This window comes from Polypterus senegalus, chromosome 3 (genome assembly GCF_016835505.1).
Source record: "Polypterus senegalus isolate Bchr_013 chromosome 3, ASM1683550v1, whole genome shotgun sequence".
In the NCBI taxonomy this organism is placed as follows: domain Eukaryota; kingdom Metazoa; phylum Chordata; class Cladistia; order Polypteriformes; family Polypteridae; genus Polypterus; species Polypterus senegalus.
Genome location: NC_053156.1, coordinates 77292299 through 77304554, shown reverse-complemented (window position 1 = coordinate 77304554; position 12256 = coordinate 77292299). Strand labels below are relative to the sequence as shown.

Below are 12256 nucleotides of genomic sequence, written 5' to 3'. Positions count from 1 at the left end.
TATTTGTTTTCACTTCTTCTGTTATCATACAATAGAATTACTACATGTCATATATTATTAGTTGGTTTTTACTTAACCCTCATAACTACTCATGTATGACACATCACAAGATTTTGTCTCATATACTGTATACACAGATATTTAAAAGAGAAATTTTATCATATGCAGAAATGAAAATGACTACAGTTGCCAGTTTAAAGATAAACTTCCAAACATGAAGTTCCAACCATTAAAGAAGCTGGTCCAAGACTGAACGCCAGCTGCTTCTTCACTGATGTCTTAAATACTAGTGGTCCCATGCAAGGTTATTATAGTTAACGGAAACTAAAATCAAACTTGAAACTATTGTTAAAAAAACATTTTCGTAAACTGAAATAAAATAATTAACAAAACCGAAAAAAAAATAAAACTAAATGAAACTGTTAAAGTAGCTAGAAAGACTAACTGAAATAAAATAATTTACTCAAATTATTAGTTTTTGTTTTTGAATAAATATTCTTGCTGTTAGTTTTTAACACATAACTTTTAACTCTAAAACTTAAAGTCATTCACCATAACCTGCCTGCACATATTCATCCAGTGAACGGTGGCTGGTGACGGAGGGTGGTTCATACAGCATTCGCAGTGACAGAGCAAACTGAATACACACGTAAAGTTTGTGGAATAGAAAGCGATGTACGTACCACCTTTCTTTGCACTTGTTGTATATCAAGATGTAAGTCAAACGCATGAAATCGGAATGTACTGGTCAACAAAACCTTTACCGTATGGACAGAAAAATCATGAGTGCGTAACGTTTAAGTTTATTCTCAAGTGCCTGTTTTTTGTTGACAGTAATTCACCTGCCACTTAGCACACGAAGTATAGAGAAAGTCTATTAATCATGAAAAAAATTTGACCTTGAGATTTTGATGAATCTTGACATATAAGACCTCCCCGAGTCCGAAAATACTGGTTTTTGGAATTATGTCTGTGTGTGTAAACATGATAACTCAAAAACGCAACTAGATAGATGGATGAAATTTGCCATGTGGTTGTTACACCAAAATTGTAGATCTGTATGAACTTTTAGACCAAATCCATCAACCTGAAGTAGTACTTTACCTGAGTACATACTCGATTTATTTATTTATTTATTTATTTTTGTTAATCATGCAGCTGCAGAGTCCGATTTATTCAACTTTACATTTATAATAATTGTCTAATATATTATTAATTTGATTTGTTGTTGATGTTTCTTTAATTTACATAATATCATAGTCATGTACTTCACTCCTCAAATATCCATCCCCATATACAAGTACACGAGAAAGTCTAGAGGAGACCACTACTGAACATCATACAAGATCAGCATATTGTTGCTGACCAATCACTTTTGCTTTTAAAACTTTGTTTAATAGCAAGGCGATACAAACCTTGTAAAATTCCTGAGTTGGCAACGTCTCTAAAGAGCTACAGGTAGGTAGGTGAAGAGAGTCTGCCAAGTGATGAAAAGCTAAACATAATAATGTCTATTTGTATTTATGCTACATTTATTAATTTATCTTTTTTAGTTAATATTCACAGCTCAAAATACCTGATATTGTGAAAATAATCCAGTAGCAGAATTATGTTTTAAAATATCTGTCCCAATTTTTTCAATGTTTCTCTCTCTCTCAAAATGGACAGTTGAAATCATCATATCCTTTTTGTCTTAACAACAGCCATATCATACATATTGCATACCAGGGATTTTTCCTGCCTTGCATCCAAACCTGCTTGGGTAGGCTCCAAGCTTCCTGTGATCCTGCTCTGGATAAGCAGGTTTAGATAATATATATATTGTATTGTATATATACTGTATATTATATTTTAAAAGATAGCCCAACCACAGGCAGACACAACTTCAGATGTTCAAAACACACACGTTTTATTTTCACTATTTACACTATTTACAAATTTAGCTCAGTCCTTGCTCATTTTGGCCACCTCCACTCCTCTCTTGCAAGCTCCATCCTCTTCCACCCAGCTCCGGCTCCCCAATTGGAGTGAGGCAGACCCTTTTATCTTGCCCCGGATGTGCTCCAGGTGCATGATGACGATCTTCCGGCAGCACTCCCCAGTCTGGAGAAAGTGATGCCCTTGCACCCGGAAGAACTCCAGACATACACCAACCCTGGTCTGTCAGCACTTCCTGGTACGCTGTCCTCCAGGGTTCAAGGACCATCCAAGCGCCAAGTGAAGAATAGTGCCACTCTCCCGGTCCGTCCTTCCTCCAGGCATCCCGGCGGGGCAGTGTTCCTGGCCGCCTGTCACTATATATATATATATACACTGCTCACAAAAATTAAAGGAACACTTTAAGAAACACATTAGATACATCAGATCTCAATATGAAGTTGGATATCTATACAAATAACGACAGGGCAATGTCTTAGGAACAAAAGGATGCCAAGTCTTTTAATGGAAATAAAAGTTTTCTGCCTACAGAGGGCTCAATTGTGTAGACACCCTAAAATCAGAGTGAAATGAAGATGTGGCAGGCTAGTCCATTTTTTCAAAAACTTAATTTCTGCTACTCAAAATACTTTTCAGTATCTTGTGTTGCCCCCATGAGCTTGTAAGCATGCTTGACAACGTCGGGGCATGCTCCTAATGAGACGACGGATGGTGTCTTGTAGCATTTCCTCCCAGATCTGTATGAGGGCATCCCTGAGCTGTTGTACAGTCTGAGGAGCAACCTGGCGGCGCCTAATGGACCGAAACATAATGTCCCACAGATGTTCTATTGGGTTTAAGTCAGGGGATCGTGAAGGCCATTCAATTGTTTCAATTCCTTCATCCTCCAGGTACTGCCTGCATACTCTTGCCACATGAGGCCGGCATTGTCGTGCATTAGGAGGAAACCAGGACCTACTGCACCAGCGTAGGGTCTGACAATGGGTTCAAGGATTTCATCTCGATACCTTATGGCAGTCAGAGCACCATTTCCTACGCAGTAGATGTCTGTGCGTCCCTCCATGGATATGCCTCCCCAGACCATCACTGACCCACCACCAAACCTGTCATGTTGAACGACGTTGCAGGCAGCATATCGTTCTCCTTGTCTTCTCCAGACTCTTTCACGTCTATCACAGCTGCTCAGGGTGAACCTGCTCGTCTGTAAAAAGTACAGGGCCAGTGGCGGACTTGCCAATTCTAGTGTTCTTGAGCAAATGCCAATCGAGCTCCATGGTGCTGGGCAGTGAGCACAGGGCCCACTACAGGACGTCGGGCCCTCAGGCCATCTTCATGAAGTCTGTTCCTGATTGTTTGGGTAGAGACATTCACACCAGTGGCCCTCTGGAGGTCATTCTGTAGGGCACGAGCAGTGCTCAGCCTGTTCCGCCTTGCACAAAGGAGCAGGTATCGGTCCTGCTGATGGGTTGAGGACCTTCTACGGCCCTGTCCAGCTCTCCGAGAATAACAGCCAGTCTCCTGAAATCTCCTCCATGTTCTGGAGATTGTGCTGGGAGACACATTAAACCTTCTTGCTGCAGCACATGTGGATGTGCCATCCTGGAGAAGTTGGACAACCTGTGCAACTTCTGTAGGGTTAAGGAATCGCTTCATACAGCCAGTAGAGATAATTACTCAAGCCAAAACTAGCACGAGTGGAAAACCAGCCAAAAAAGATCAAGAGGGAGAAACTTGAAATGACCTCCACGTGTAAAACCAGTCCTGTTTTGAGGATTTTCTAAATGTTACCACTTTAGTGCACCTGTCGTTAAGTCCATGAACACCAATACAGCTGAAAGTGATTAACAATGACCTCAGCTGCTTAACCAACTAGAAAATTATCAGACAGGTTTAATTGATTTCATGCCAGGCCCAATAAAAAAAGTGTTCCTTTAATTTTTGTGAGCAGTGTATATTTACAGTATATATTGTTCTTAATCTCAGATGCTGTCTCTGTTGTTTTGTGCCTGTCCATACTCCTATTATCTGCTCTTGCTCTGCTCATTATGGGTTTACTGTTCTTATGATTTACTGTTCTTATGATGGGCTATTCAAGTCTCATTGCCCTTAACCTTGACACCACATGCTTGTTTTTCTTTGTTTCCCTCAATACAACTAGCTGGGGTCTGCACACTGATTCAAGTCTAAGAGTCCTGTTCTTCCAGAGCCCCTGTGATTTTCATGATCACACTTGTCAGAACAAAGTACAATGTGTTTTCTAATTTTTGACATCCTTTCAGGCCTGCAGGTGGTAAAATTCTGTCTATAAATTGTTTGTGCTTGAGATGGAATCATAGATCAATATGGCTGGTAGAAAATAACAAAGCCCAGTATTTGAGATTTTTGAATGCAATATTGAAGGCATTCATTATAAGCACATTGTCATTGCAGCAGGATATGTTGTGTGCTGTAGACATGTAGAGTAAAAACCCCTCACACCTTAAAATTTCACCTAAATTTCATTACAATTTGGCCCATTCTGGGCAATAAAAGGAAAAGAAAAAATGTGCCAACAGGCAGCACAGATTTGTACAGCACAAATGACATAGAAAATATTTTAAAAATTATAAAATTTTGTAAAACTGTTCATAATCAGTACCTGGTTTTGATTATGCTTGTTTTTACCATACAAAAACAAAAACAAATAGTAAACTGTGTTGTGTAGTGCTGTAAGCTTCCACTAACATTAAACTAATATTATATCCAATCTCGTTTAAGTGTACAGTTTTGTCTCATTGTGACACAAAAACTAAACTCCATAGTAGCTCTTTAACTGCACCATAATTATTAAAATTGAAACTAATATATATAAAAATAAAATCGAAATGTCTTTGTAAAATAAAAACTAAATTAAAACTAAAAATACATGATGAAGGAAAACTAAAACTAAACTGAATTTCCAAGTAAGAAAAAACATAGAAATAAAACCTAATATAAAAAGGAAACACTATAATAGCCTTGGTCCCATGAAAGGCTGAGTTTCACGATTCACACCACATGTCAGCTTCTCATGTCATGACTTCTTCTTCATTCTAGCATTTGAAACGAAACAAATATTAATAATGGTGCAACACCTTTATACTGCCTCCTGTGTTTTCCTTTACCAAAAATTGAAATTATGCTTGCGTGTGTGATAACAGGAAGAGACTTGTGATTTGCTAAAATGACTAAATTACCCCAGTATTGGCAATTAAGTGACACGTCAAAAATTGAGGAGGTTGCAAATTTGTCTGGACTTTGCAGTAGGTGGTTAACATTGTCTCAGTAGAGAGGGTGTATATAGTTAAGAATGTATTAAATGTATTAAAAATGGCACTTCATGAGCTTTTTCTGATCTTTTACTAAAGGCAAGTGCTTCTTGGTTTATTATTAAATTTTGATTTTAATTTTATTTTATTTAATTTTAGACATATTGCCCATTTTCATTGGTCATAGGCATAAAAAAGTAACAAAAAAGTTGCAATAGTGACAAAAAACAACTGTGATTCCCAGGTTGCCCACAGCTGGCATACTCCTCTAGAACCGGGCACATCTATAGACATAAACTGAGGATTGACTAAGGTGGTTACCACTGGGATTCTTGGAGATGGACCTCCATCCTTCTTCCACTAATCGGTGATGCAGAAAAACTGGTGCCCTGTTCAGGAGATTGTTCCTATGTTTCATATTGTTCCTATTGTTCCCTATGCTTGCTGGGATAGATTCCAGCTTCCCACGATCCTGTTCAGGACTAAATGAGTTTTGAAAATGTTATGGTATGGTACTATTGGGTAAAAAGTTACAACAGATACTTGCTTTGAGAAACATGGTTGATTAGGAGCAGGGGAAAAGTTAAATGTGTTAGTGGGATTATGCAACTGGAAGATGGGTTAGCAAAAAGAAAGGTTAACTGCTCAGTCTTTATTTTTAGTAAATTATATTTATGGAAATTATTTATTCTTCTGTGCTGCAGTTAAGACATCCTATTTAATTATCCCTTTCTTTTTTGACAAGATGCATTCATAAATAACTAATGTTGTTAATAAAGCCAGATGCCTTTTTGAAAGTTTAGTTTTAGACGTAGTGATTCATGAGCTCTTTGTTGCTGGTATAACTGTAAACCTTCATGTGGATCTCTATATGAATTGACAAAGTATCTTTTCATCTCCACTGTGATATGAGAAGGGACTTCAAACCTTTTACATCTCTCTAACAGTACCAAGACTCACTCAAATTGCAGAAAGCCCTGGCTCTGTTTGAAAGGAAGTTGTAATTAACTATACAGCACAGACATTTTATTCACATTACACTGGGAAATATACAGTAAAAATCAACAAGAAATGAATTGTTGAATTATAAAAATGGTTATTGTGGGGTGTTGTATACATAATGTGATGATGATTACATTGGTTTCACAAACGCTGATGTGAGATGTTTTTTCTCGCATGTTCGAGACCAAGAGAATAGGAAAACAGCAAAAGAGATTTAAGCATTTAAACCTTTAGCAAAATATATCAAAATTTCTAAATGTGTCACTAATGTAAAAATTACATTGCGGTGCTTTTCTGAATGAAGAATCAGTGATGTCTTGAAATGAAATTAAATAGAGGGAAAATATCATGCTGATTGTTAAACAATCTAGATCAAAAATCAGCAGCCAAAGGGAGACCCAGGACTGAATTTCTGAACCAATTAATAATGTGTTAAATAAAATAAATTTATTGTATATATGAATATCCTAGAGTGGAAAATGTTCAACTTTTGAATTTTAATCATTTTGCTGAACCCAACCTGGATGAACTGAATTTACAGGACTTTAAATAAAGGCATTTCAAGCATCCTTTCTTTTACATTCTTCTTGTATTGTACCAGTAATGTATGGATGTGTTTTAGGTTTCTTTTTCAATTAGTGTATGACCTGAAGATGGGAAATAAGTACAGATGCCATAGGACCTGTTTTAGTTTATATCCTGGGAATAGATGGACACCATAGGACTAGGAATCACAGAATTAGTTTACAGCTTGAAACAGTAAGAAATATGGAGGTGCTTAAAAGATCAACCACTTTGATCACAGCCATTCGTTATCAGGGTAAGACAGGCAATCAAATTTGTGTAATACCACATGTTCCAAAACCCTGTGTGCATTTTAGCATGAATATGGCTCATCCAAGGGATCAAAGATAACAACAGAAGGGCAATGAAATAGTAAGTGACATCAGAAATTAAGAGACATGAGACCATCTGATTTGGACATCAGAAAATATAACCTACTAGCAGGAGTACCCGGCATTGCCTGGGAATCTACAGTATAACCGGTGAATTTCCCAAATGAAAGAAACAGAACATAGAAATAGAACAAACATTTTTCTGATTGACATTTTATTGTAAGTTCCTCCATTCTGGATTCTGTGTGCTGTGGCGTTTCAGACGCCCTTGAAATAGACTTTGTTGTGGCATCTGAAGTGGACCTTGCAATTCTACGTCTTTTTTTAGGTGGTATGGGTATATTAGCAAAAAGCAAGACAATTATAATGTGTTACGTGATATTATGTATGGAATAAGCACCATAGTGAGATGAATTTACATTATTTACATTACGTCGGAAAACGAACAAATAACACCAGTCAGTCAGAAAGAGCAACACTGAAATCGTACTGTCAGTTGGAAACGGAGCAAATAGCACCAGAAATACGGAAAGCTAGTGAGAAAGAGTAGCACTGAAACCGTACTGGGAAAAATGTCGGGGAGGGGTGCTGTGTTTGTAAGGAAACTGCTGCACTTTTATGTGTGTCACGAAGACATCTGCAGGTTTGTTAGTGCTGGTGATAGTGAGTCACCATGTTGAGAATCCCATGTGGAAAACTGCAGAGTGAATGTCAACTTGAGACTTTGTCTGAATAGGATCTCTGTGTATGTGTGCGTATCTGTGTGTGTTAATCCTGTTAAATGAACCTGATAAACATACCTGGTAAGTCTCACAAACATCATGATAATACACACTTATCATTAAAACTGCATTAAGAATGAACACATTCTTTACAGCACCTTTAAATGGGAAGTTTACAGTGGCAATCTGTCTTCTTTAAAGTGACAATAAACACTGTAGAGTGGTATGTATTTCAAATTAAAATAATTATGAAAATGAGTTTTGTGTAACTTTTTCATTTTTTTTAAATGTTGCTTTTGGTTAATGGGTCTGCACACACAAACACACACACACTAGTCAGCAATACAGTGAAATTGTGCTGAAAATCTATAAAGCAAGCAAGAGAAACAATAGCGTTAGCTGTAAAGCAAGAATACCAAAAGTGAATCATATCCTATCCTCATTCAACACGATACAAATAAAGAAATAATTAATGTATATTTTGTTATAATTTAAAAAGGAGGAAAGGAGAGGGAAATGTTCCACCACTGCTTCAATACCAGTTATAAGTGAAAAGTATCATAATTACAAGCAGCATTACGACAAAAATAAATGGAAAATAACTTCTTAAATACTGGAAGGGCTTTTTCAGTAGATTAAATATGAAGGATATACTGCAAAATAGTCAGAGAATATCCAGGCTGTATGCAGAGAGCATCCAGAAACCACATATAAAAGTGGTCCTTTGTTTTCATCTTGACTAGGAAAATAAAATCTGAGCATATCTCACCTCTCTTTTAGCATTGTTACTAATAGTTACCCATTCAGAATTTACTTTAAAATGTTACTAATGGTTTACATAAGCTTAAATAATCTTGCGCTGTCATATATTTTGGAATGCCTGCCCCAATACACTTCAAGTCATAACCTTAGATCTTCAAATGAAGATCTTCTTATAATTCCTAGAGCTAAGTTTAAAAGAAGTGGTGAGGCAACCTTTTGCTGTTATTCACCTAAAATTTTAAATACTTTACTGAAAGAAGGATTTTTTTCTATAATTTGCTTCTTTGTGGTCCCATTTTATCTGCTCAGATCCGAGAGAGCCGCTGCGCATCAAGAGGAGTGGGGCAGGGCCCTCCTCAGTCACGTGTCAACATCTTTTTGAGTCATTCTACCATTTGCCACATGTTGGAGAAAACCTTGCCTCTGCTTAGTTAGTGATACCTGTTTGTTCTTCAGACATTATCATCTACAGATTTTTAAGGAGATATGTGTATTTTAGAGGGTAGCTTCTGATTGCCCCAAATATTACAGCCACGTACTTTTCTTGGGCGACACACTCCCGTCAGAGCTCAACACGATCAGATACTGTGCCAATGTCTAACGTTGTAGCGTACCTACCTCCCACTTGGCCAGTATTACATTTTCTTAATTTTTACATTTTTTATTGATTTTTAAAATTTGCCCTGTTTCGCTACTACGTGGGCGGAGGTGCGGGGGCAGCTAGTAAGCTGTATGGGTACAGAATTATCAAATTCTTCAGGGATCGCAATCTGTACAAATCTCTAATATTCTCTGTTGTCTTTTCTGGTTCTCCTGTGGTGGCAATCCGCACCATCACCACTTGATCAAGGCACCATGAAGCCCCCTGAAATGATGGAATGAAGACGGGTGTCTCAGCTGTCCATGAGGCTAACCCCTGCCTTACCTTATTTTGTTGTTATTCTTTAATATTATTGCTTAATCTCAATTGTTTTCTCTTCTTGTAACTTTCTGTGATTTTGTAAAGTACTTTGAGCTACATTGTTGTATGAAAATGTGCTATATAAATAAATGTTGCTGTTGTTCAGACAAAACCAATTTTGGAATTGAAAGGGTGAGAAAGCACAAAAACATTATACTGTTTAATGTAATAGACTATCTAACAAAAGTTAGTAGAGTGCTGAGTTATTTCATGACATCTACAAAAAAATGTACACTAATGCAGCAGGTAACTGTTTTCATCTGACAGGGTGTGCTACAGCCGAGAAAATGATGAAAAATATTCATCAGCTTGTCGATGACATATGATAGGTTGAATGTTCAAACAATGCTCCTGTCACAAATTCTCAAATGTTCAGGCTTAAAATATGGACATTAACCTTTCAAAATCAGAAGGCTATTTTCACTAATTGATCTTGCGTTATGCACTCACAGAGAGGAATCTCACAAAAAATAAGATGTCCACCCTTAATCAATATGTACTTTGTGCTCCTAACAGACACACTGGCGTTCCACCTGGGTTTCCTCTGGGGGCTCCAGTTTCCTCCCACTGTAAAAGACATACAGGTTAGATGAATAAGTGTTTCTAACTATGGCGCTAGCGTGTGTGTGCATGTGTTAGTGTTTTCATCCTTCTATGGACTGAATACTGGGATAGCTGAGACCCTGCCCTGGGGATGGATGGATGGATGAATTAATAGTTTGTCATTGTGTTTACATATCTTTTTTATATAGTCTCAATCCTTTTATGCTATCATTTACAGTATGTATAGTGTTTATATTCCATTCCTAATGCCCACTCAGGGAATACTGGGGAGTGTGTGAGTATGGATTGATGTTGGCTAGGTCCTGAACTTATTATTCTGGACAAAAATGTCTGAGAAAATCACAGATCTTTTGATAGGCAAGGGTGTTAGAATGTGATTCATGTAATTAATATTGTAATTCTGTAAAATCATTACAAAATTAAAGATGCAAACTAAAAAAACATGTCACATGTTTTTGGTATATTACTTTTCATTGGTTAAACTGTTTTCGTCATTAGTAAATTGCATCAGAAATTCACACAAAACCCCAAGATAAATGGGATTGTCTCACCTCAGCTATATAAGTCATCAAGAGCTGCATTAGGAGAGAAATAACAAGAGAGCGGGTTTCACATTACTAATGGTTGTTAAATTACTTGTGTAAACACCTTAACTAGAATAGATGGTTTTTGTACAGATTTGAATTTTGAAGAAACAAAAATAGAAATAATTCTTCACAAAAATGCAGCATTGTTATCCTTTTGACAACAAGTCTTGCTTCAAGGAAATGCGAGCACCTGAAGTCTCTGTTATCCTTTATGTCTTCTCAGCATCTACTGTTTTGCTTACTGTCTTTGGAAACCTTGTGGTAATTATTTCCTTTTCTCATTTTAGGCAGCTTCACACACCAAGCAATCTTCTTGTTCTGTCATTGGCAGTGGCTGACTTTATGGTGGGAATTTTTTCTATGCCATTCAAACTTATACAAATCATTGAAAACTGCTGGTATTTTGGGGACACATTGTGTTTTATTTACTTCTGTATCAGTTTCTTACTTACCTCAGTTTCTATTAGTAACTTAGTATTTATTGCTATCGATCGCTATATTGCTGTTTGTGATCCACTGCTGTATTCTTCTAAAATAACAGTTCCTGTAATACAGATGTTTATTGCAACTAGTTGGGCAATATCCTTATTGTACAATTGGGTATTGGTTTATTTTAAAGGAATTACATTTACATATGAAAATGTAAATATTTGTTTAGGAGAATGTGATGTAATATATACAGAAACTTGGGGCATAGTGGATCTTATTACTACATTCATTCTTCCCTGTTCTGTGATGGTTAGTCTCTACATAAAAATTTTTATAGTTGCTAAAAGACATATGAGAATCATTAACTCAATGTCTCAACAAATGGTAACAAAGGAAAGGAATCAGTGTAACATGTCTAAAAAATCAGAGAGGAAAGCAGCAAAAACATTAGGAATTGTAATGGCTGTTTTCCTTCTTTGTTGGATTCCATATTATTTATGCATCATTTTTGACACATACACAAGTTTTTCCACACCTCGTATAGTATTCAATGCTTTTACATGGCTTGTATTTTTTAACTCTGGCATTAATCCCATCATCTATGCTTTGTTTTATTCTTGGTTTCAGAAATCATTTAAACTTATCATGACTCTTAGGATATGTGACCATGAGTCTTCTCTGGTTAATTTATTTCCAGAAAGCCATTAAGTAATTGTACACTTCTCCTTAATCCTCTTCTTTTTATTATAAAAAATCTTGTTCTTTTTACATATACTCACATTTCACTAACATGTCATTTTCTATTAGCAGAATTTCAAAATATAGCTTATTATATTAACTGCCAAGTGTTTTCTTAATATTCTAAATATTGATAGTGATTGCCTCAAGAACCTTAAGCCTATGTTATATTATGGAATATTTTATCATTCTAAATGTATAAGCTTTATACATAAACCTTAGAATTTACCCCAAACGTCTAAATGTCTATTTCAGATTATTTACTCTCTTGAAATTTCTGGTTCATTAAAAAATCATTTTACCCTTTTTGTGTGAGTTGAGTGCAACCATAAAAATGGATGACATCACTATCAAATATAGTTCACAGCTG

At 36.4% G+C, this 12256-nt stretch overlaps 1 protein-coding gene across 1 annotated transcript; it reads left to right on the top strand.

The window, feature by feature from the left end:
- The first annotated feature begins 10854 nt into the window (after positions 1 to 10854).
- On the top strand, positions 10855 to 11856 carry LOC120526573 (trace amine-associated receptor 13c-like). Its single transcript, XM_039749738.1, has one exon. It carries the CDS (start codon positions 10855 to 10857, stop codon positions 11854 to 11856), a length of 1002 nt encoding a protein of 333 aa, XP_039605672.1.
- Positions 11857 to 12256: the final 400 nt, after the last annotated feature.